Raw genomic sequence first — 26213 nt, 5'->3', positions numbered from 1 at the left:
CTTCACCTGATTATCCCTTCATAGTTTATTCTGCATTTTTAACTGCCATAGGTAATATAGCTTTAGATATTTCATAAGGATCTCTCCCTAAAGCACACCTTTTCTCTGCTTTGCATCCAATGGATTGGAGCAATGCCAGCTTTTCTCTGACTCTGATAATGCTTCTAATAGGTACAGTACGAAATCCTTTTGCCTCCTTTTCATTTTTCATTTTTTTTAATTTGATTTATATCCCGCCCTACCCCACCGAGGGGTGCTCAGGGCGGCTTTTGTGCATCCTGTTCTTGTGTCTGATAATGACTCCTTGCTGTCCAAGGAATTGAGAGTGCTCTTCAGAGAACACTACAGATTGAAGCCAGGCCTGCACGTATCAGGTTTCTATGCAATTGCTGATAAATGGGTCATAATATCCCTACTTATCAGAATTCAAGGTGATAAAATCAGACAGGATCTTGCACAGTTGAAGGCAGATCATTTAAGCTTCTCAAGACAGGACTGCTGTTCCCTAGAGGATGACAACTGCGAAGGGAGAATTAATTAAATTGTTTGCAGGCCATAACAAGAACTAAAATAGCAAACTTTAAAAAAAGGTCCTAAGAAGAGTATGAGTGGCAAAAAGTATTGTTCTGGTTTTTCACAAAGTGCAAATGACAGAGGTGGAGAAGGAAAGTAACAATGTCAAATTGATTTAAAATTAATCTGCCTTTTTAACAAGGTAAGTACCATAAACTAGAATATTAAACTGAGGGATCATATCGGCTGGTCCAAGTACGGAGCTCTTGTACTTGATGTCAAGCTTTATTTGGGCAAATGAAGCCTAAAGGCTTTAAAATTGCTTTCTGAATAGGAATGCCAATAATAGAAATGTGTGGCTAATTCAGAAAATATAAACCTTCATGAATAAATTCTGTACATTCATCTTTTGCGGAGGGGGGGGGCAGATACTTCAAGTTGTAACAATTTTTTGTGGAGCCATGCCAATAGCTGCAGTGAAACTACTATACAGATTGTGTTATCCGAGTACTGCGGGGGGGGGGGGGAGCTTGGTGAGATGCAAAGAAATGTGCAGAGAGGTGTCCGTGACCCCCCCTCACCCCACACACAGAGAAGTGCGAGAGCTCGCAAGGGGGTGGGGAGTTGGTGTCCCGAGCTTGCTCCGCCAGGCAGAAGCTGCCGGCTTAGCGGGCCTCCCGGGGGAGGGGGCGGCAGCCGGAGGGAAGCGGGGGCGGCAGCAGGCACGAGGCGGGGAGGAGGGGCCGGGCTCCTCAAGAGGCGACTTGGGAAGGGACGGCTTGCCATCCTGCCGCAATTTCCCTGTGTCATGGCTCCTGTTTCCTAGCAACAGCAGCGAGGCCGGTCAGCAGCGGCGGCGGCAGCAGCAGGCGCCGGGCAGAGCCAGTCAGCAGCGAGCGGCGGCAGCGTCGAATCAGCAGCTCCGCCGGGCCGGAGACTCCACCAGCTCGCGGCAGCCTCCGCCGCCACCAGAAGCGCCAGAGCCGAGCGGCGGCCGGGCGACGATGCCGAGCGGAGCAGCGGGAGGCGCGCGTGGCCGGGACTCCTGCTGGCCGTGGCTGGCCGCGGCGCGCCCGCGGAGGCTGCCTGCAGCCCTCGGGTCGTGGCTGTGGCGGGGATTATGAGCGAGCCGGGGGCGCCGACGGGGCTTTGCTGAGGCGTCCGCCTGGGCTGCTGCCTGCAAAGTTTCTCCATGGTTCCTCTCTGGGCTCCGGGGACCTTGCCTGCGGCTCTGTCATCGCCCCGTCTGCCCTGGTAAGCCCCCAGGAGCCTCGGCGCTGCCATTTTGAGCCCGAAACTCTCACCGGCGGGACGTCCCCTCGAGGCTGGGCGGGCGGGCGCGCCCCTTCTCGCTCCCCGCCCTCCGCCGTCGAGCTTGCCGGAATCCGGGGATGGCTCCGGGGCGGAACGCGCGCCGCACACACACTCCCTTACGCACAAACACCGCGCTCCGACGACCGTGCCAGGAGGGATCGTGTGACGCAATGAGTCCAGGTGATGATGGGGTTAGGAATTGTCCGACCGTCCCTTGGATGGATGTTTCTTGGGCAGTGAGTTTGGATGTGGAAAGTTGAAAGAGCTGGCTGCCCTATTCGATGGCTCCAGAGCCAGCTCCATGACTGTCACCTTGATTGCCAGGCTTTAGTCCTCAGAGATGCTGCCCGACAGGCTGTCTATCATGCAGCAGCATCAGAACTGTACCCAATAGGCTCGGGCAACTTTTCTAATTTCATTATGTAGGACAACCTAGCACCAGGTATGTCACCTCTGCTGTTTCAGTGGCCCCTCTCTCTGGATCCCCAAGGAATGCAGGAACCTTTAAACTCCTTGGCATCTGGAGGAAACTCCTCCAAAGCAAGCTGATGATTTGAGTAGCCTAAGATATGCTGTGCAAATGCAAGTGTGTGTTCTTTGTGCCTCATTCAACCAACTAGGACAAAATTAAAAGCAGATACCATCATATCAGTTATTGCTCCCCATTTTCATCTTTGTATTTTTTAAGTTGTGAAACACTGCTAAAATCCTGGAAAGACATTACTGTGAAAAAGACCAGCTGGATTTTTAAAAACAGTATGGCATGGTGTAAAGTAGACCCAATTGCTATACCTTGTGAGTATTTCTAAATCCTGTGTTTCCCTTTAGCATATTCAACTGCAGCTTTCTTTTCAAGAAACCCACCTTGGCCTCTGCCCTTGCTACCATTTACCAATAGCAACTGCTATTATTGTTCAGGTTTCTGGTTGTTAGCAAATGTTCTCCCACTCTCTGTGGATACAGAGCTTTGTCTATTGGTATGGAAGGGAAAATTTTCATTATCTGAAACGCTAAACCTTTCATTTATGTAAAAAGAAATTAAATTAATTCTTTCTGCATTACTATGTAGCAATCAAATCATATTAGGAAACAGGAAGCTGTTGAATTTAGGTGCAGGGCAAGAAGCACAATTTTTTTTTTGTAAGAAAATGTGTGGAATGTAAATGAATGATAAAATAGCTGAATCTGGGGATATTCTGGAGAGATTTAGCTGATCGGGGAAATAAGATTATGGAGGATGCTGATTTAACCAGATTTCAAGGCAATGGATTTATGCAGCATGTTGAGCTGATTGCTTTTATCTTTCTTTCTCATAATTTATTTCAGACACTTTTGGAAAAGTCAGGAATAACCCATCATAATTCTTTAGTATTTTTATATTCTTCTAAACAGTTTGCAAGGAAGAGATCAGATTTCATTTTGGGTTTCATTGTTTGAATACTCAGATTATTAACTCTGATGCTGATGTAAATAATGCCTTGCAGATTATTCAGACTACTTTGGCAACACAAGAACAGTGATCCTAAGTAGTGTTCCCTCTCTTTTTTAAAAATTAGGTTTAGCACAGTATCTTTCTGTTCTAGTTGCTTTCTCACATTGATAGGCTGAAAATTCACTGGTGTTACATAACATTACCTTGAGCATCATACAGGATTCCAAATCAGCCAGCTGTCCAGAGGTTATGCTCACACCCAAAGCATAAAAGAGAATTTTGCCTGCATAGTGGAAAACAGACATAAAAGAAATTGCTTAAAAAAACTTTAATGATTAATATTGGAATCTTGTTGTTTCCATAGGACATTGACAGGAATAAACGATCATCTGTTGACTAAATAATATTACTTATCATGCTCAGGGCTCAATGCAGAGAAATACATGGGGCCTAAGTAAAATTACTCTATCTTACTGCCTTCTAATTTTTTAAAATATGAAATGCATTTCTTTCCTGCATGATATATCTCCATCCTTAAGCCCCTTGTGTAACAGGACTTTTTGGCTTCAATCACAAAAGATGGCCAGAGGTTAGGACAGAGTTTAGTAGGTTCTAACAAAAATAGGAGTCTGCACATTCATAAGAAGACAATATGGTTTATTAAAGCCAACAATAGCCTCAAGCTGCATCAAAATGTTGCCTGAAAGCAGTGAAGAAAATGCTTCTCATCTCAGGTATCATAAGGCAGAAAGAGACTGAAAACTGAAACGTAGGTAACTTTAAAGAAAGGCTGAGCTTTCTCTGTAAATTGCTGTCCCATCAACCCAATATTTTTTATTGTGAAGTGTTTTCATAATATAGACTTAGCTATTTTTAAATAAACAATGCACCTACTTTTTACAGGTCATACTGTGTCCACAGAGTATGCATTCAATCTGCAAACATATATCCCCCTCCCATTTTAAAACACCTGAGATTAAAAGATGAAGGCCCCCTAGTAAGATCCTTGAAAAGTATCCTTACATGCTCTCTGAGTAAGAGAAATCCTACTGTTTGTAGAGACTGGGGAGCTAGCCTCCAGCCCAGTCTTCGAAGTCTATATCATGCTGTCTGTTTGAGGTGCAGGTGTTAACGAGTTGTCTGGAACCATGGAAGGATACAAAGAGTAGATGCCAAGTCAAAAAGTATGAGTGAAAAGAGACTATAGTCTATTTATTATAACTGAAGAGAGGCTCAAATCCTAAGGGCTGCGGGTCATAGCTAGAAAGAACTGCTAAGCTCCAGTGGCTATTGGATAGGGAGATATTTTGATTGTTTTTACTCTTTTAATCTCACCCTTGCCCCAAGGAGTTAAGGGTGGCATATGTATTGTCTCCACTTCAGTCCTGTAATTTATCCAGTGATTGAGTAGGAATTTCAGCCAGGGTCTCTTCAATGTTCTGATCATACCATGATGCTTCAAGGGAGACAGTTCTTTCTTTCCAACTTCCTACTCTCAATGCCCTAGCAGGAAATAAAGACCTCTAGTTTAGATTTGATAAAGCTGAATTACAAAACTCTTGTTTAGTTTTGGAAGCTATCCCACTACAGGGATCCCTGCCCCTTTTTACTTCCTTTTTCTAGTGCTGGGATTCTCTTTCAATACTAGCTTATCTGTCTGCGTATGGGAGTGTCTGGCTAGACTAGTCTTTCAAATTCTAAGAAGTATCATAGTGAGTAATTTCTGCACAGGTTTAGGCTGCAAGGAAGTGATTCACCTGGAGCTGAGGTTCCATTCAAGATTGACCAATCTCTTATACATTGGAACTCCATGAAGAGATTTCATGACTGCTAAACAACATAGAGAAAATATGTTCTTAAGGAGCTTAAGGATAGTTGCCATGGAAGAACAAAATCCTTGCTGAGCCATGGACCTGATTGTGTGTCTGCCTTGAATCTATCATAGTTCCTCAGTAAGTGCTCAGTGGGTGCTAAGTGTCACAGCACCTTTTGTGACAGTGCCTCTATCAATAACAGAAACTTCATGTTTGGGGCTAGAAGGTTTGTTCCATTGAAAATTCAAATGGAACGCATGGATACTCTGGTCACATTCCTTTTTCCTATCATTCAGGCCGGTTGGTCCAAGGTCAAAATGGGCACCACTACAATTTATGAGTGTCAGTATGACAAAGCTTGCAAGTGCTTGCTATAAAATTGGCCTTGTGAAGATGCAAGTTTACTGATCCTTTCTACAACAGCATCTTTGGCTCTCTGAACTTTGCCTAGCCAGAGTTCAGACTGTGTAAACAAAGGGGGTTTTTTGAGGTCAAAAGGGCAAAAAAAAGTTTCAGCTCTTCTTTTGCAATATAGTGCATCTTTTAAGCAAAGGCACAACAGCAGCTTGCTGTCTATAGGTTAAGATGCAAAACCATCCCAGCAGAAGGAAGAACTGAGTTTATTTTTGCATCAAAAGAAGTGGATTGGCTGATTGATTGAAATACCTCTGCCTTTTATCTTGGCTCAAGGCAGGCAGGGAGGAGGGCTGAGCCAGAACAGCATGTTGATCAGAGTAATAAAATGGAGCTTGGACTTCGCTGGCCAGTTGTAAACCTGTGCTGTGGCAAGGAGGAGGCAGTGGAGATTAAGAGGGAGAAGACTGGGATCAAGCTTAGTTGGGAGGGGGGGGGGAGTTTATGCATTCATGTAAAAATTAGGATTCACATAAACAAAGAAACTGTTCAGGAAATGTTATGTGGAATTCACTTAGGACTGCTTTTCCATCTATACTTTCAACAAGAAAGAGAAAAGTACTACTTTTAATATCCCAGGAACCCAGCCAGCCATCTTTTTGTACATACAACTAGTACGTTAATAATCCGTTAAGTTCCAGCTTCATATTCTTTTCTAGAGTTTATGTGCACAACTGTAAAAAAGGCTATTGATTGATATAGCAATTGCATGCATGGCTATTCTGTTTCTGTCAGATACAGAAAACTGTAGACTATCATAAAGCACTTTTCCCCAAGCCACCTCAGCATGCTGCATCATCTGTCTCTCACACACACCTCCTTATGTGAGAGAGATTAGTCACTAGTAACTGAGCAGAGTTTTTTTTTTAAAAAAAAACTGATGTGAACTGTAATTTGCAAGCTCAAGAGAGATTTGACTCTCATGTTCTTTTCTCCATTTTGCTGCAGGAGCCAGAGTTGCTGTAGAGAACAGTGCCCAGGGTAGCCAGCCATGATAGCCACTGGAGGCCTCTTGAGGATCTCAGCCAGGAAACAGGATCCACTGCGACCTCAGAGTCAGGTTCCAAAACGCAAGCGCAAAGCCAAAAAGAAACGCAAGAACGACGTAGTGGTGGTAAAGGGCAAGCTCAAACTCTGCTCACTCTCAGGCCTCATTGCTCTCTGTGGCATCCTGGTGCTGCTTGTGGGAATTGCCTTGGCAGTAATAGGCTATTGGCCAAAGCCTCTTTACCGGGCAGGGGAGAACCAGTTCTTGCCACCACACGGAGGAAGCACCAAAAATTGCTCTAGGAGCCAGACGGGGGTTGCAGGAGAATCTCATCTGGAAGGCTCTGGAACCAGTTCCTCTTTCCCTAACAGAAAGAAGGGTCTCCCTCATTCATCACCTTCTCCTTCACCCTCCTCCTCCTCAGCAGGTTTCCTTTTTCAGCTTTTCTCTGGGTATTTGCATTCAGACAAGCTAAAGGTGCTAGGGCCTCTCATCATGGGCATTGGAATCTTCCTCTTCATTTGCGCCAATGCAGTTCTCCATGAGAATCGTGACAAGAAGACCAAGATTATCAACCTGAGGGATCTGTACTCCACAGTCATAGATGCACACAGTCTTCGGACCAAGGATGGGGCCCCCTCAGCTTCTGTGGCCCCAGTGCCAATCAATGGCTTTGTTAACTATGTTCAGTCTCGGGGGATGGAGCTGAAACCTGGCAGTGGGTCTGGGGAAGCCTTAGGGGCTGCTGCCATGCTAGCCAAGAGCACCTGGCACCCAGCTGTGGGTGCCTCCCTGTCTCCTCCTGACTTAGCATCAACACCACGCTGCTCCTCCTTCTCCTCTTCTAGGCAGCTACCACCACCTAGCTTGACCGAGGCTGTGTACAGCATATATCGGGAGAGAGCTGCCTTGGACAGAACTACTCGGAGCCCACCTTGCAGCCCTCCAGAGACCTGGGACCAGCACAGCACTGCCAGTTCCATTGTGGGCTCCTCACTCAGCGCCTTCACTTTGCTGCCAGTGGCTCAGGGGGAGGCAGCAGATAAAGACTGTCATGGATGGCGGAGACCATTGGGCGAACGAGGGACAAGGGAGATTCCACGAGGAGAGTTTGAACTCAGTCTGACTGATCTCAGGAGTAAATATGTGGACACAGGACAAGGTCACGCCATGCTGCCCAGGACAGGCAAACGCAAACTGGTTCTTAGACGCCAGAGCACAAGCTGCCTCCCTGATGCCAGGAGATCCCTCTCCCCAGAACCCTCTCAGACACTGGGCAGTAGCACAGACTTAGACTCTAGTCTTTTAGTAAAGGCTTCATCTTCCAGCTACTCCAAATCCCTAGATCTGGGGGACTCTCCCCCTTCCATACCACCTGGGGGTAGGAGAGATTCCCAGAACTCTCAGTGTGATCAGTACAGAAGCAATAAGGGCTACACCCCACTGGAGGAGACAGGTACCTCCTTGGAATCTATTGCCAACACCCCAGCCCATAAAACCCAGGATTGTGATGTCTACTCTAGTGGGGAAACTGCCCCCTCAGAGGGAACCAGCAAAGAACAAACAGAACAACAGCATTTGAAAATTCAAAGACAATATACAAATAAAGAGAAACTCTTCATGATCTCCAGGTCAGATGCTGTTGCTGGGCTGGAGGAAGGAGACCTGGAAAGCACTGGCATTTAAACAATAAAATAAAATGGAGATAAACTTTACAGAAGAACCTGTAGTCCTTCTGCCCCCTTGTGGATCTAGGAAACCGGTCACTATCCAAAGAGATGAAGTATGTTATCCTTGAATAGCATTCAATAAATTTATGTAGTTCTCTTCAGGAAAAAAGAAAAAACCCTAACAGGAGTTTGATCTATTCAGTTGTGATCTATATTCCGTGGAAGCCAAATTGTATTACACATCAACAGTCCAGTAAATTATTTGGGACAAAGGAACTGAACTTCTTGACAATAATTGTGCACTTTACTAATTTTTACTTTCCATGGCCCCCTTATTCTCTGTTGGGTTTTGTCATGTCATTAACTGCACAGTCTTTTCTGAGCTGCAGAGAGAGGTGATTTTCAGTTTGGCAAAATCAGCCTCTCTCCTTCGTTTTACTGTTTGCTTAGGCTATCATATTGGCAGGGATTGTGAAAGGTCAAAGCAGCTCTAATTTCTGAGAAAGTATCAGCTGAGGAAAGACTGGTGACAGGTAGAATTATGGCCAGATGAAATGCTACCATACTAAATTAAAATAACAATTACTTTATTAAGTATTATTGCACATGTATGAAGTAATAGCATTAATAACCATTTTTAATTAAATAAAATATGTTTACAATGACAAAATATATGTAAGTAATTTTTCACTTCCTGCTAAATTATAAATGAAATAAGGCTATTTTTCATAGAATCATAGAGTTGGAAGGGACCTCCAGGGTCATCTAGTCCAACCCCCTGCACACTGCAGGAAACTCACAAATACCTCTCCCTAAATTCACAGAATCCGCATTGCTGTCAGATGGCCATTTCAACAGAGGCTAGATTTATTATTTATTTATTTATATAAATCAAATAAATAAATAAATAATAAATCTAGCCTCTGTTGAAGATGGTGATCATATCACCTCTCAGTGGCCTCCTCTCCAGGCTAAACATGCCCAGCTTGTTCAACCTTTCTTCATAGGACTTGGTCTCCAGACCCCTCACCATCTACGTCGCCCTCCTCTGGACCAGTTCCAGCTTGTCTGTATCCTTCTCAAAACTTCAGTTTAGGTTAAAAGTTTGTTTTTAAAAAACAGGAGAATAATTGTATGTATTAAATTAAGGAGAATAATAGTAAAGGGGTAAAGAAGGCTAAAAAATAAGTTGAACAAATTTAGTTTATATACCTTTTGTGGACAGGATAATCTAAGAAATAATCCTGGCAAATAGAAGCACTTTTGAGAAGTTTTTTTTTACAGCACATGAGAATGTTAAGCTTTAAAATGCTCAATTTTAGTTTTACAGCCTTATTAAAAATGCACTTCTTAGAAGGGTCCCATTCAGATAAAATAGATTTAAGTCTAACCATTTGTTTAAGACCAAGGTCCAAAATGGGGAGTGGTTTCCAAACCAACTTTTGATATACTGCAGACATAATGAAATATATTTTAAAAATTCACACAATTAATATTTCTGTTCTATTTTCTGATGAAAAATCTGCGAACTGACATGATGGCCTCACATATTTGTTTATTTATACCCTGTCTTTGCTAATATTCATTAGAAATGTTTTGTTTATGTATTGAAAATATTTATATATCTCTATTAATATCAGGATCTCACAAGATTAGTAATTAAATAACTACAACAAAAAACAAAATATATAACACTCATAAAACAATAAAAGCAAACAATAAAACCAGAATATACGTTGTAATAAAAAAGCTGTAAACAGCAGCAAAATCAAATAGCAGCAGAAAGCAAAAAAAAAAAAAGTCACCTTCACAGACCAGAGTAAATAATTTCACCCCCTCCCCCCCCTCTGGCACCTAACACTTGGCAATGTATGGAATGAAAGTTTCCTAAACAACAGAAAATTCTCTGTTTTGTCTGGTACCTGCCCACAAATCCCAGTCCCCCTGTTTTTAAAAAAACATTTTTTAAAATAGGCACAAAATGAAACAAAGTAAAATGATTTTATGAAAGTCATGTCAGAAGTAAGTAAAGTCATGTCAGAAGTAAGTAAAGCCATCACCCTTTGGGGCTTATTTCCACAAGTATGTATTTCACCCAGTGCATCACTATTCAGTCACTTGATGGTTTGTAGCTAGAGTGGTAATCTACAGATAACCAAAGAAGAGGAGAAGGGACCTTTTAAAAAAGGAGACAAAACTTACATATGTTGAGTTATATTCATATATGCAAATTTACACATATATTCCTTGGGCTACAGCTGGTCATGCGAATGTTTACAAAAAGCTGGAACAAAAAAAACCCCACATGAAACCACTTCTGCTGATTATACTGAACAGAAGCAAGTAGAATCCAGATATTTCAGGGGACATGCCACAGGGGATTGCTCTCTGAAAAAAGGGATATCTGGTCATTCTAATTGCAACATAATGTGTGAACTATTATTGAAAAGTTATTGGGCTGAGAGAGTCAATGTATTATTTTATAGCTGTTTTATACATTCATTACTTGGTGCTGCAGTCAAAAAGTGGTGAAGATGCATGTGAGAAATGTGACTTTAGCTGTACTGAATAAAGGGAGAGGATATGTAAATCCTTGTAGCTAGTGGCCAGCCCAGCCAACAGTCAGAGTCCCTTTCAGACTTTATATCAGTTGAAGAATAGTCATATATATCATTAGCATGCGCTATGCACCATGCTCCCAGATGCATGGCCACCATGTTATCGAAACAGGCAAAGCATGTATTTTGCAGATGTATACAACATTATACATGAACCACTGAATTTTCAAGGTTCTGATTCATGTGTGCCAGTACTGTACACATATGTAAAATACATGCATTGCTGCTGTCTTCAGAAAATGCAGTGATGAAGCATATTAAAGAGTGAGGATGTAACATCTGAACAGGTCTATGATAGTAAGAAATTTTTAGACTTCAACTGCACATTTGAAAGAAAGGGCCTCAAAACAGGGAAGGAAATTAGATCTGCCATTGTTAACAACAGAAAGACAGCAATCACAGGTAAGAGGTGGTGCTAGGGAAAAGTGTACTTCTGCACCATTTTCTTAGTGCATATCACCTGCACAAAGTGATCATTTGCCCTTTAGGAGAAAACATAGACATGCCTGTATGGTGCATGTATGCCTTGGAAGGGAAAATAGTGCAACAAAGGCTCAATTTCTGTGCCACATGATCCAAATCCACCCTTGCGTGCAGTCTCACTCTCTCTTGCACACACAGGCAGCTTTTAGTGTAGTTCTTAACTGGGACAGTAAATCATGCATCCTGCCATCTTATCTAGATTGTTCACAGAATCTATTGAAAGGATGCATTTGGATGGAACTGCCAGCCTGAAAAGCCCATATAGAATTATACTGGCCTACATCCAAGTACTTATTATTCAAGTACTTATTAATTATGGATTAGAACATAATGTTTGAAGTTAGCCTACTGCGTACTCAATTGGAATAAGAATATATGCAAAATGTAACCAATAATGTATGAATTAAAAAGTTTGCTTGCAATTCTGAAAATATGAAAATAAGAGTAATCCACCATTACTGATGTTTATGTTAAAAATGACACTTCTGGATCTTGTAACTATCCCTTAGACTCCACTGTAAACTAATGATATTTTGAAAATTTATAATCACCCTTTTCAGAATGCAATTTTTTTTAGTTTAGACTTGCATTTCACACTGAGGCTTCACGAGTAACCCCCTCCCCCCCAATCATAAGCTAAAAGGATCACAAAACTAATGTCTGGGAGGTCAGAGTGGTGGTAAATAACAGACTAATAAAAACCCTATGGGCTGTCAGAGCTTATTATGCCTGGTTGTTTCCCCTTGTTTTAACCATGCCCATCAGGTTTTCTTTATCATACTGCATTGATTTTCCTCTCTTCGGCACTCTGCTTTCTGGTCACTATTTCCCAGGGTTTCTGGGAATGCTTTTGTGCTGATTTTGCCTTTGTTTCACTTCCAAGCTGAAGTTAATCCAAAAGTGTACACATTCCCTCAGATTCCCCCCATGCTGTTTTGCTGCCCCTTAAAGATCACTCCCCTGCCTTTATCAAGATTGTTCCACCCTCTTTGCACCTTCTGCCATCCTCCCCATTTTATCAGTGTACAAGCTCCATTTTCCTCTCATTTTTGTTTTTGTTTTTACCGGTGGCATGAGTCTGATGATATGAGACTATTGCTAGTCTCAGATTATTAAATAAAAAATAAATGATTGGGGCAGGGGAATTTAAGAGGAGCTGCATGAGATTTAGTTCCCTATTGGTATTGACTTGAAAGGGGATCAGAGAGGAGGCAAACAACAGCACCCCCAGTGCAAAAAAAAAAAAAACCAGTGCTGCATGTAAATAAAACAGAGGGACTGTGAGCATGGACTGGAATTGACATGAGATGTAAAGAGAGAGATATACTAGAGTGGAAAGCCTAAAGCTTTGAAAACATCTTCCCTTTAATTTTCCTTTTAATTTAAAACTTCCAAGATCATGACCAATGTGTAGGATTAAATTAGAGAATCACAAAAAGAAAACCATGCACATTTTCAAGCAGGGCCAGCTCTGCCACTAGGCAAAATAGGCAATTGCCTAAGGCGTTGGCCTTCTGGGGGCGCCAAATGATTCGGTGAAATTATTGGGGGGGGGTGCCAGAAGTTAGCATTGCCTAGGGTGCCGGACACTAAGGCCAGCCCTGTTTTCAAGGAAGGGCAGGAAATCAGTGTTTCTATGCAGCTGCGCTAGTACATTGGTGAAAATACCCTGCCCCCAATACTCCCTCTAAGCTGTGGAGTCTTGTGAGCAAAAATTCTACTTTGTGAGCTACTGGCTTTAAAGTTGTGAGCTGCTGCATAAATTAGTTTACTCTGGGGCATATTTCTTGAGCTAAGACAAAAATGTGTGAGCCAGAGGCTAAAAACTGTGAGTTAGCTCACATTAACTCAGAGGAAACACTGTCTCCCCAAAATATATATATATATATTTTAATTTAATGGCACAAGACTAAAAAAAACTCCAGAGTTTCTACCAAAGGATTCTTTCTCCGTACAAATTGCAGACAACTTTGCACCGGCACATGCACACACACATACACATTGCCAACAATCACAGCTTGCAGTGCCAATGGATTCTACGATGCATTCTGTACACTCAACATGTTCCCCCATTATGAGATCATACGACTCTCATTTTTCACAGTGGCCAGTAACACAGCAGAGAATTGCCAAGTGCTTGGCTGCAGCTGCTTGTCAGTTTCAAAAAAAATCTGGTCAGTTTTAATGGTGGATTTTCCCCCTTTGCCTGTGTTCCTTCCTGTTCCCTTTCCTTCAACAAACTAACACTGAAATGCATGTGGAAAACTTGAATCATGAGGATTTAAATGGAAGGCACTTGCTGGATACTACCGCACAACTGTGATAGGGCAATTGCATAAACTTAAAAAAAAAAACCTTTGGATGCCACCACCGCCACATCCCAAGTGATGTTCTACCCCAATTTCGAAAAGTGTTGTTTCCTATTGTTGATGCAGTATAAATACACTGGAGGAAAAAGAATGGTACATGAGGTGGGCACAGAATCCAAAGTCAAGATTAAAGGTTTACTGCTCTGAAAATGTGTGTGCATAATGGACCAGGGTTGGTGAAGTGTCCTAGTATTTAGGAATTATGAAGCTTCTTTTTTTCAGGGTTTTCAGATTTCCCTCATATTTCCATAGTTTCTAGGACCTTTAAAGAACTTTAGCTCTGATTGAAGGACATTCTTGACATGTCATGTGCGAAAATTCAGTTTACATTATGAGTGAATATAGAATTCTTAGATAGGATGTCCTTACCCATCACTACAAAGTACTTGCAAAAAATTCTTTATGGTGATTATACCGTAGAATCATAGAGTTGGAAGAGACCTCCAGAGTCATCTAGTCCAACCCCCTGCACAATGCAGGAAACTCACAAACACATCCCCCTAAATTCACAGGATCTTCATTGCTGTCAGATGGCCATCTAGCCTCTGTTTAAAAACCTCCAAGGAAGGAGAGCCCACCACCTCCCAAAAAAGCCTGTTCCACTGAGGAATCGCTCTAACAGTCAGGAAGTTCTTCCAGATGTTGAGTAGGAAACTCTTTTGATTTAATTTCAACCCATTGCTTTCCTACCTTCCGGGGCCACAGAAAACAATTCCACACCATCCTCTATATGACAGCCCTTCAAGTACTTGAAGATGGTGATTATATCACCTCTCAGCCGCCTCCTCTCCAGGCTAAACATCCCCATCTTCTTCAACCTTACCTCATAGGACTTGGTCTCCAGACCCCTCACCATCTTCGTCGCCCTCCTCTGGACCAGTTCCAGCTTGTCTATATCCTTCTTAAAATTTGGTGCCCAAAACTGAACACAATACTCCAGGTGAGGTCTTACTAGAGCAGAATAAAGCGATACCATCACATCACGTGATCTGGACAATATACTTCTGTTAATACAGCCCAAAATCGCATTTGCCTTTTTAGCCACCACATCACACTGTTGACTCATGTTCAGCGTATGATCCACTAAGACCCCTAGATCCTTTTTGCACATACTACTGCTAAGACACGTTTCTCCCATTCTATAACCATGCATTGGATTTTTCCTACCTAAATGCAGAACTTTACATTTATCCCTGTTAAAATTAATTTTATTGATTTTAGCCCAGTTTTCCAGCCTGCCAAGGTCATCCTGTATCCTGTTTCTGTCTTCTTCTGTGTTTGCAACCCCTCCCAATTTAGTATCATCTGTAAATTTAATAAGCATTCCATCTATTCCTTCATCCAAATCATTGATAAAAGATGTTGAACAAAACAGGTCCCAGGAAAGATCCCTGAGGCACTCCACTTGTCACTCCTCTCCAAGAGGATGAGGAACCATTCACAAGCACTCTTTGGGTGTGATCTGTCAACCAGTTAGAAGAAGAAGAAGATACTGGATTTATATCCCACCCTCCAGTCAGAAGAGTCTCAGAGCGGCTCGCAATCTCCTTTCCCTTCCTCCCCCACAACAGACACCCTGTGAGGTTGGTGGGGCTGAGAGGGCTCTCACAGCAGCTGCCCTTTCAAGGACAACCTCTGCCAGAGCTATGGATGACCCAAGGCCATGCTAGCAGGTGCAAGTGGGGGAGTGGGGAATCAAACCCGGTTCTCCCAGATAAGAGTCCGCACACTTAACCACTATACCAAACTGGCTCTCAGATCTACCTAACGGTAACAGCATCCAAACCACATTTTACCAACTTGTCAACAAGGATAGTATGTGGAACCTTATCAAAAGCCTTACTGAAATAAAGATAAACAATGTCTACAGCATTCCCCCGATCCAGCAAGATAGTCACTTTCTCAAAAAAAGAGATCAGGTTAGTCTGACATGACTTGTTCTTGAGAAAACCATGCTGGCTCTTAGTAATCACATTCATTCTTTCTAAATATTCCAGGACCGACTGTTTGATGATTTGTTCTAAAACTTTTCCAGGTATAGACGTCAAGCTGATGGGTCGGTAGTTACCCAGATCCTCTTTTTTCCCCTTCTTGAAGATGGGGACATTTGCCTACCTCCAGTCTTCCAGTACCTCTCCTGTTCTCCAAGAATTTTAAAAAATAATAGCCAGAGACTCAGAAATTACATCTGCAAGTTCTTTTAGAACCCTTGGATGCAAGTCATCTGGCCCTGAGGACTTAGTTTCATTTAAAGAAACTAGGTATTTATGTACTACCCCTGCGCTGATCCTAGGTTGGAACTTCATACCCTCCTTTTATGTTCTGTTTTTGGCATGTTGAGCACTGTTCCCCTCAGAAGAGAAGACTGAGGAAAAGTAGGAATTAGCAGTTCTGCCCTCTCTTCATTACCCATTACAATTTCACTTTCTTGCCCTAGCAATGGACCTCCCTGCACTTTTTCTTACTCTGGACATAAGAAAAGAACCCTTTTTTGTTGTTTTTAGCATCTTTGGCCAGCCTAAGCTCATACTGAGCTTTAGCTTTCGTAACTTTTTCTCTTCAAGCACTGGTGATTTGTTTATATTCATCCTTGGTTATAAGGCCCTCCTTCCAATTCCTAAAGGAGTCTTTTTTTATTTCTTTATTTCTTTAAGTCTTTCTTTATTTCTTTAAGTCTTTATTTCTTTAAGTCTTTTATTTCTTTATTTCTTTAAGTCTTTAGAGAGCAGTTAATGGAGCCACTTCGGCTTCTTTAGGCTTTTTCCATTTTTTCTTCTCATAGGAATCATCTGTGATTGCGCTTTCAGTATTTCGCTTTTAAGAAACTCCCACCCAGCATAGTTCTAAGTTTATCAAAGTTTGTCTTTCTGAAGTCCAACCTATAAGTCTAACTACATATAGCTTTTCCCTTCCCTAAGACTGTAAATTCCAAAATCACATGGTCACTACTGCCCAGGGTACCCTCTATTTCCACTTCTTCAATCAATTCTTCCTTGTTGGTGAGAATCAAATCCAAGATAGCAGATCCCCTTGTTTCCTTCTTCACTTTTTGGAAAAGGAAGTTGTCAGCAAGAAGGTCAGGAATCTATTTGACTTTTCATTTTTGGCAGAGTTGGACTTCCAACAGATGTCCGGGTAATTGAAATCTCCCATGATCACTATATCCCTTCTCTTGGAGAACTTTGTAATCTGCTGTAGAAGTATCTCATCCAAGTCCTCTGCCTGACTTGGTGGTCTATAGCAGACTCCCACAATAATATCACTGTTGTTCCTTACTCCTTTTATTTTTACCCAGAGACTCTCAACTGAGCTGCCATGCTCCGATTCACATATTTCCTCCAAGTATATACCTCCTTCACATATACTACTATGCCTCCACCCTTTCTCATTTGCCTGTTGTACCCCTGAATCCTAATATTCCAGTTGTGAGTGTCATCCCACCACGTTTCAGTAAGGCCTATTATGTCATAATCTCCTTCCTTTATTAGGACTTCCAGTTGCTCCTGTTTGTTTCCCATACTCTGTGCATTAGTGTAGAGACATCGGAATCCACGTTTTATGCATCCCAAGGGTTTGGTTTCCGTACAAGCCTGCAAGTTAACGTTACCTAGCGTATGCGCGACTCTCTGCAAATCTGTAATGTTCTTATCCCCAGTTTCTGGCATCATACGAGGCTCTGAATTATTGTTTCGCTCCCACATACAATTTAATTTAAAGCCCTCCTTACTAGGTTAGCAAGGCTGTTACCAAACACCCTTTTCCCTACCACTGTAAGGTGCAAACCATCTCCCGATAGAAGACCACCATCTCGAAAGCGTAAGCCATGGTCCAGAAATCCAATTCTTTCCTAATGACACCATTGACGTAGCCAGTCATTTATTTGAAGTATTCTTCTTTCTCATTCTAAGCCATGGCCTTCAACAGAAAGCACTGATGAGAACACAACCTGTATGCCCAGCTCCTTCACCTTCTGGCCCAGAGCCACATAATCTTTTGTAATACGTTCAGGCTATGATGGGCAGTATCATTCATTCCCACGTGGATCAGCAAGAAAGGATAGTAATCTGTGGGCTTGATAAGTCTTCCAATCTTTTCTGTCACATGCTGGATGTGTGCTCCCGGCAGACAGCAGACCTCTCGGGATGACAAGTCCGGTTGGCACATTTTAGGCTCCACCCCTCTGAGCAAGGAGTCTCCAATCACTACCACCTTCTTCTTCCTATATTGGGGAGCAGAAGCTCCAAGTTTCTTATCCACAGGATCCTGAGAAACTTTGTTCAAGCTTTGTGGAGGCTGGGGAAGTAGGCCTTATTCCAATGGTTCAAAATCAGATACTGTGGGGAGATCCTGGAACTCATTGCTGAGCAGCAGGGGCTCAGAACATCTCCTGATTTTCTTTCTCCTTCGGGTTACATTTTTCCAGGAACCCTCCTCCTGTGTTGGGTTCTCTTCAAATTGCTGAGATACCATTTCCTCTCCCTCCTCTTGTCCTTTCAAGAGCGCTTCATGCGTTTTGTCAAGAAAATCCTCACCTGCCTTTATACACTGCAGTGTGGACAATCGTGTCTCCATTCCCTGTATCTTCTCCTACAGCAGGGCCACTAACTTACACTTGCTGCAAGTGTAATTTGTGCTACTCTCAGGTAAAAATACAAACATCCCACAATCTTTACACGTCACTGCCTCTGCTCCCTCACCAGCCATACTGCTGCAATCCATTTCAAAATTTTCTTTATCGTCACTTATCTTTAAATCCCACTACCAACTGCCACTTGAAACTACTTGTGGGTAACTACCAACCTATCTACAGAACCCCCAAGCTAGACCCCCAGGCCAAGAGCCCTTTGGCTCGTGCCAAAGGCTCATGCCTCTGGCAAGGATGAGCCTTCAAATTAAAGGCTCAAGCCCTCACCCACCAGCCAGAGCAACAGCAGAGGGTGGGGCCAGCAATTCCCCCCAAGCAAACAAGCTCTCCTCACTCAGCACCAGCTACACATAAGAAACACAAAAGCAATCAGAAACCCCTCTCCAGTAGGCATGAAGCACACACACAGTTACCTCCCACAGGAACCCTAGGTAATGCTCCCCAGCAGTTTTAGAAAAGCAAATCAAGTCTCACTCACCTTAGCAGCAGCTCTGTTCTAGATCCAAGCACCTTATCCTACTGCAGCTGAGACCATGGCAATTAAATATTAATGATTTCATGATTAGAGAACAACAAGAAAATTGCTTCATTTTAGTCTGTAATCTAAAGGGAAATGTATATAAGGTCATTCATACTTCTACAAAGCCAAGACTGCAGGGGATCTGCCAGATGCAGAAATTAATATGAAACTTACAAAATGAGTAAACTCATCTGATGCAGATGTTAGAGGGATTGTCCTACACCTGCATCAAAAGAATAGAAATATTTTCATTAGCTGTATTCAGCTCAGGGGGTGATCAGCTAGGCAGCTAGATTACAGTTTACAAAGTTTTCTTGGGGTTCACTGTAAAGTAACCCACACTCAACCTGACTAGAGACTTCTGACCTTGGCCAAGTATGAGAGGCACTAGAAACTCCCTTGATATGATAACATCGATGCAGGCTTTGTTTGGGCCTCTCTTAAACTAGTGAAAGAATACTTTTTTCTCAGTGCTAAATGATTGCCACGTGAAAATTCAAGCAGATTAAAACCCTCTGGGCGTTTTCGCACTGACCTTACTCCGGAGCGACTTCACCACGTGGATTTCGCACCAATTGCTCCGCAGAACCCGGAAGAGCCGCAAAGTCCCGCGGATTTTGCATCGCAAATGTAAACCGCCAAAAACCAGTTTACATTTGCAACGCAAAAGCCGCGGGACTTTGCGGCTCTTCCGGGTTCTGCGGAGCAATTGGTGCGAAATCTGCGCAGACGCTGCGCGGTGAAGAGGGACGTCGCTCCGGAGTAAGGTCAGTGCGAAAACGCCCTCTGTTAAAACTAAAGTGACAGTGCAAACCTAAATTAGTCAAGCCTGCTTAATACTATGAGATCTAATTCTGAGTAAGCATTCTTATTTATGCCCTGGCCTGGATGGCCCAGTCTCATCAGCTCTCAGAAGCTAAGTTGGGTAAGCCCAGGAGACCGCAAAGGACATCCAGGCTTGATACAGAGATTGGCAATGGCAAATCACCTCTGTTAGTCTCTCCATATTCCTTGGTGGAATTTTTTTGTTTTTCTTTTTTTAAAACTCTCTTTTTGGCCCAAATTACCGTATTTTTCGCACCATAAGGTGCTCTGGACGATAGGACGCACCTTCCTCCTGGGGGGCGATCCGCTACCTCTGCCTCCGATCCGGCGCTTCCCCCGTGCCTCTCTGCCTGGCTCCATCTTCTTCCAGCAAGCGCTGGGATCGGTCCCTCCACCCTCCGATCCCAGCGCTTGCTTTAAGCATCACAGCTGAAGCCAGGCACACAGGCAAGGAGGAAGCACCCGCCCCCTCCGCAAACCCAGCGCTTCGCGAGCTCCGGCTGTGGAGAGGGCAGTGTGCTTCCTCCTTGTCTGTCTGCCTGGCTCCACCTCTGATGCTTAAAGCAAGCGCTGGGATCGCTCCCTCCGCCCTCCGATCTCAGCACTTGCTTTAAGCATCACAGCTGAAGCCAGGCACACAGGCAAGGAGAAAGCACCCGCCCCCTCCGCAAACCCAGCGCTTCGCGAGCGCCGGCTGTGGAGAGGGCAGCGTGCTTCCTCCTTGCCTGTGTGCCTGGCTTCAGCTGTGATGCTTAAAGCAAGCGCTGGGATCTGAGGGCGGAGGGAGCGATCCCAGCGCTTGCTTTAAGCATCAGAGGTTGAGCCAGGCAGACAGACAAGGAGGAAGCACACTGCCCTCTCCACAGCCGGAGCTCGCGAAGCGCTGGGTTTGTGGAGGGGGCGGGTGCTTCCTCCTTGCCTGTGTGCCTGGCTTCAGCTGTGATGCTTAAAGCAAGCGCTGGGATCAGAGGGCGGAGGGAGCGATCCCAGCGCTTGCTTTAAGCATCAGAGGTGGAGCCAGGCACACAGGCAAGGAGGAAGCACGCTGCCCCCTCCGCTGCTGGCGCTCGCAAAGTGCTGGGTTTGCGGTGGGGCCACATGGAGCGATCCCAGCGCTTGCTGGAAGAAGATGGAGCCAGGCAGGGAGGCGCGGGGGAAGTGCCGGATCGGAGGCAGAGGCAGCGGATCGCCCCCCCAGAAGGTACGTACCTTCGCTCCATAAGACGCACACACTTCCCCCCACACTTTTTTTTGGGGGGGGAAGTGCGTTTTATGGTCCGAAAAATACGGTAGTTTGTCACTGTTTTTCCCGCCTTGCATAACAGTACAAGACACAAAATACTGAGTTTGTGGTAATGAGAATCACTACCAGTACCCACACTTTAAATTTCACATTATCAGCTATTTAGGTTAGAAATTGTATTCTTTAGTGCATCTGCTCATTTATGGATGTCTGTATTGTATTGGTTGGTCCATGAGGTTCTAGTGACTGTAGACTCCTATACTACACTAAAGAATAATGAGTGAGATGGTCATTTAGGCCCTTCCAGCTCTTATGATGCTCTAAATTCCATAAAGATCAAAGATGATTGGCTCAGACCTTATATTCACAGGTTAAACTCAGAATGGAGCACACAATGCCAGTACAATGTCCCAAATAATTATGTGCCAGTGGAGCATCTGTATTAAGGTTGCACAGATCTATTGCACATATCTATTGTCTCAACTTTCAATACTTAAGTTCTAACCAGAACTGACTTTTTCCCAACAGAACACAGTATGCCAAACCACCATCTTAAGGAAGAAAAAATAAAAATCAGTGTGCACTGATTTTTATCCCCCCCCGCCCCCCCCCCCCCAACACCCTCAGTACAGCAATCACAACTTAAGGCTAGAAGGCACTGGTGCACTACAACATCTTAGAAATTCAGAGCTTGCTGTGGTCACCTCACCAGGCTGGTCCTATGGAAGTGCAGTGGGTGTTGCTTCATGTTAAGAGGGATGTGGTGGAAATGGGTGCCCATTAAGCACTGCTAGGTGGCTTTTAATTTATATCTGAGTCCTGCTTCCTTGGGTTAGAAGCAAAAGTGAAGAAGAAAGGTTTGTCAGACTATTCTGTTTCCCTATTCTGTTAGTAAATAAGTAACTGTAATTCTGTATAAGTGACTAGACTTGGAGAACAGTTAGATTTGAATCCAGTAACACCTTAGAGACCAAAAAGAGTTTCAGGTATGACCCTTTCCAGAGTCAAAGCTCCAGCTTTCAAGATTCAGAACTCCAGCTTTGTCTCTTGAAGGCTCTTACCCTGAAACTCTTTTTTTAGTCCCTGAGGACCTACTGACTCAAATTCACCCTCAAACTAAACTGGGAGACAATGCAAAGGAAACGAATAGTTATTTTTGAGACTGTGCCATTAAATAAGCATTATAAAAAGGTAAAGCCACAAACAGCACAATATCAGACAGTAGCATTTATCACACATCTACTGAGCAAAGCATAAAGAGCCCATGGTTGAATACTAATTGCAGAAATGTAGAGCTAGCCTTTAATGGGAAAAATAATGGGCAACCACAAACAGCACAAACAACCACAAACAGAGCAAACCGTAAAGAGCCCATGGTTGAATACTGATTGTAGAAATGTAGAGTTGGCCTTTAATGGGAAAAATAATGGTCTCACATCTGGAATATCTGAGATGCAGTTATGGGTCTCACTGGAACAGTACAGAGGCACCTAGAATGGCATCATACATTGTATTGTTTTGCATCATAGTGATGCTGAAGCTACATATTATTATTACAAGTCACTGCAGATATTTAAAGAAGGAGTCATGATGGGCTCATACACTATTTTTAAGGTTGTTGTTTTTTTTAATTAACCAAATCTATCTTGCCCTAAAGCTGAAAGATATAGTAGATGTCCTATATTACTCACTGATGGATTTGTCACAAGTTCCAGAGGGCAACTTAACTTAAAACAACTGTAGAAATTTATTTCACACCAAGACAAAACATTGTCATGGGAATCCACCATGTCTCGAGCTCAGATTTCTATCAATTACAGCATAGAAAGTGAAAGTAACGTTTGGATGAGCCTTTTTTTAAAAAAGCATATGAAGATATAAAGCAAAAATAGAAACCATCCCTTGTTACACCCACATACACAAAAAAACATAATAGGCAGTATTGGCACATATATGACACTTATTTTTAAAAGCTTGAGAACCTGCAAATAACACTCCATCAAAACATTTATGGAAGGGAAAATAACTTTCCAAATTCTTTAAGGATTTTACCATGAAAGCTGCAGGGGTTCCATTCATAGTGGATGTGGAAAATGTAACACAAAGTTCTTGGGGAAAATGTGGCATAAGATGTTAAATTATTAAGTACCAAGGTACTACTGGAATGCCAAATTCTTGGGGGGCAAGAGGGTATTGGTGTTTAGTCCTATTTGTATATTTCCTAGAAGTATTTGACTGGCTACTTTAAAGCGAACACTGAGCTTTGGCCTGATCTAGCAGGGCTTTTTATTCATGTCCCTGAAAATACTTTTTAAAAAAAAACACAGAATGAGACATTGCAGCTGCTGCTTGAGTTCTGAGAAAGACACCTTATGAATTTTTCACCTCACAAATAGTCATGTAATTTTGGCTTACAGTGCATGCATTCAAAGACAAAATCAGTGACTTAAGTATAATTTCCTGTTTAGAAAACAGCACATAGCTTGGACTATGTCTTTTTGTAGCTGTAAATACAACCTGTGCCATGGCCCCTACACATTTGATAGCAATAGAAATGAGGAAAAAATTGTGCACATTGAATTCAGCTTGTATGCTTGAGAATGTTTCCTGATTTATTAACACCGCTGCTAGGGTTGGCTGAGTGAGATGTGTGATGAGCTATTTAAAGCAAAAGAAGAATACTTTTTGACTAACACAGTGATAGATATATACCATCTTGCCGACTTTTATTTTAATCACTTGCCAGGATGCAGTAGAATGTTGAAGGATGATGTTTCAAAGAGAGAGACACTGATTCTGAAACATTATTAGAAATCCTTACAACCCACAAATAACAAAAGTAGTTAAGGGGAGAAATATTTAAAGCTCGCAGCAGGACTCTAGAAGTCATTTAATCATGACCACACCAATTTCCACATTGATGTATTTGTTACATGCTATCAATATCAATTCTGGCTAGATGAAACTGGATTTAGAAAGCCTGAAGTAGTCTGTGTTTTTATCCCCAGGTTTTTCAGTACTAAGGATTCAAACATGATACATGAATGGCACTTAGATTTCTGGAAAATATAGTATTCAAGGGCACACATCTCTGTTATGGTATGTGAACATGCCATGTACATGCCCTATGGGGAGGGACGGTGGCTCAGTGGTAGAGCATCTGCTTGGGAAGCAGAAGGTCCCAGGTTTAATCCCTGGCATCTCCAAAAAAGGGTCCAGGCAAATAGGTATGAAAAACCTCAGCTTGAGACCCTGGAGAGCCTCTGCCAGTCTGAGAAGACAATACTGACTTTGATGGACCAAAGGTCTGATTCAGTATAAGGCAGCTTCATATGTTCATATATGAATCTACAACCAATTGAAAATGGCAAAACTGAAATATGCAAGGTGTAAGTAGTGCTCACTGCAGAAGAGCCATGACTCAGTCATAACAATACTTTGAAAGCAAAATGGCCCACATTCAATCCCTGGTATCTCCAGGAAATAGTAGGGATTTTGAAAGACCCTTCCCTGTCTGAGAGCCTGGGGAGCAAGCACCAGTCACAATAGGTACTACTAGACTAGATGGACCCCTGCTGAAACTCTTCTACAGTTTTGAATTTTGTATATGATTTATTTATGCCATTTATAGCCTGCCTTTCTCACAGGGACTCAAGGCGGCTTGCACATAGTCAGTTAGTAGAATCAACAAAATGGGATATTCAATAACCAGTGCATTAGGATTTAGAGGTCTGGAACCACCAGAAAGCTGAAGCATAACATAAGTATTCATATAACACATTAAATGGTACAAATATTACATAAACAGGATCCTACTTAAAATAAGCTAAGCACAGCATTATAGACCACAGTCCCTAATCATTTATCCAAGCCAGTCTGCAAAACCATTTTGAATAGTTCAACCTTATTAGCTGTGCAGAAAAGCCTGAATAGTTCAGTTATGCATCATTTCCTGAAAGCCAGTGAGAACGGGAACTTTCATGACCTCCTCAGTCATACCCACAAAGCAGGAGCCACTGTGGAGAAAGCATGTGTATGGGCAGTTGTTGATTTTGCCCCTTTGCAGGTTGGCACCTGCAGATGTCCCTGCTGACTTGAGGGAAGTTGTCATGGCAGAACATAGGGAGAGAGGCAGCCCAACAAATAAGAGGGGTCAGAACCATGAAGAGTTTTGTATGTATACAGTAGTGTTTTCTTCATCTCTGTTTCTATTGCATTTATACTATAAACATAGTATCAATTTATCTCTGTATATTGTACCATATATATATTGTTGAACAACCTTTATCCTCTAAAGCCCAATTCATCAAATGAATGAAATGAATACTCAGTCAGTAGAAATTACAAGTGGGAACCCACACAGACTTACAGGAGGAATCTCATTTTCCCCTTCCTCACTATTTCTTTTTCCTTTCCTGAAAGCACTCATAGGGTGTGGTCAGGCTAAAAGCGGATGCATCACGCTCCAATTTGAACTGCCCAATTTTGTTTCGGCACATTTCTGATCAGACGACTATTCCCGAAAGAGAGTGGTCCCGCACTGGTTCCATATTTGAATGATCAGACATTGCAGACCTGTATCGCTTCTTGCTTGTGCTTGAAATAACAAGTTCCGGCAAAACCTGGAGCGGAGAGAGAAGCAAACACTTGTGGGGGGGGGGGGGATGAAGAGATTCCAATTGCCTCGTTTCCTAGGAACCATTAGTTGGATTGCATGTTGCACCCTCAGCTAAAAGCAGCATCTCTGAATTCCCTTTTTCTTCTCCTCCTCCCAACATGCGCACACACATACACACACCTCCTGCGGGGGGGAGGGGGGTTGTAATCTCTTTGTCGATATGGTTGCTCTAGACCTCAAGACATTTGTAGATGGATGGAGAGGGAAAACGACTTGGGTTCAGACCCCAGGCAGCAGGGAGGGCTTTTTTGCTTTCCACACCTTCTGCAACCCTTCCCCCCTCTCGTTACTAGTGTTATTGTTGATGATGGATCACTTTCCAAGAAAGAAAAGTAGCCCTTTCCAAAACCTTTTTAAAAACAGAAAGTCAAATCTGGATGATGTTCTTTTATTACAGGGCGAGCTGAAGGATAAAGTTAAACTTTTGGAAAAGAGTGTGTGGGGAAGCTCGAGCGTTTCCTGGAGAATGACAATTTCAGTGCGTGTTTTTGGAAAAAAAAAAAGCCTGAGGTAGTTGCAATGTATTTTGTGCAGTTAAAAAACAGCTGTTGTGGGAAGGGATCCTCGCGAGGGGAGGGGGGAGAGAAGCCTAGCATTCAAACTGCCGATCAGCAGAGAACTACTTTCAGGGAGAAGTGGGACTTTGACACATGGAGATCTCATATAATGGGGATATTATATTCCAGT

At 42.9% G+C, this 26213-nt stretch overlaps 1 protein-coding gene across 2 annotated transcripts; it reads left to right on the top strand.

The window, feature by feature from the left end:
- The first annotated feature begins 1655 nt into the window (after window positions 1-1655).
- On the top strand, window positions 1656-8817 carry TMEM200C (transmembrane protein 200C). Of its 2 annotated transcripts, none has more exons than XM_060243971.1 (2): window positions 1656-1767; window positions 6436-8817. In XM_060243971.1, the coding sequence occupies exon 2, from the start codon at window positions 6479-6481 to the stop codon at window positions 8159-8161; it is 1683 nt and encodes a 560-aa protein (XP_060099954.1). In that variant the 5' UTR covers window positions 1656-1767; window positions 6436-6478; the 3' UTR covers window positions 8162-8817. The 2 variants fall into 2 exon arrangements, with proteins under 2 accessions (XP_060099954.1, XP_060099953.1); XM_060243970.1 differs by lacking the exon at window positions 1656-1767 and adding an exon at window positions 2036-2269.
- Window positions 8818-26213: the final 17396 nt, after the last annotated feature.

Source organism: Heteronotia binoei, chromosome 7, assembly GCF_032191835.1.
Source record: "Heteronotia binoei isolate CCM8104 ecotype False Entrance Well chromosome 7, APGP_CSIRO_Hbin_v1, whole genome shotgun sequence".
Classification (NCBI taxonomy): domain Eukaryota; kingdom Metazoa; phylum Chordata; class Lepidosauria; order Squamata; family Gekkonidae; genus Heteronotia; species Heteronotia binoei.
Note: the sequence above shows the minus strand (reverse complement) of the source record. Positions and strands in the feature narration are given on the sequence as shown.

What these genes read in the sequence shown, in the direction of transcription:
- TMEM200C (XM_060243971.1), top strand. Translation starts at nt 6,479, where the DNA reads ATGATAGCCACTGGAGGCCTCTTGAGGATCTCAGCCAGGAAACAGGAT.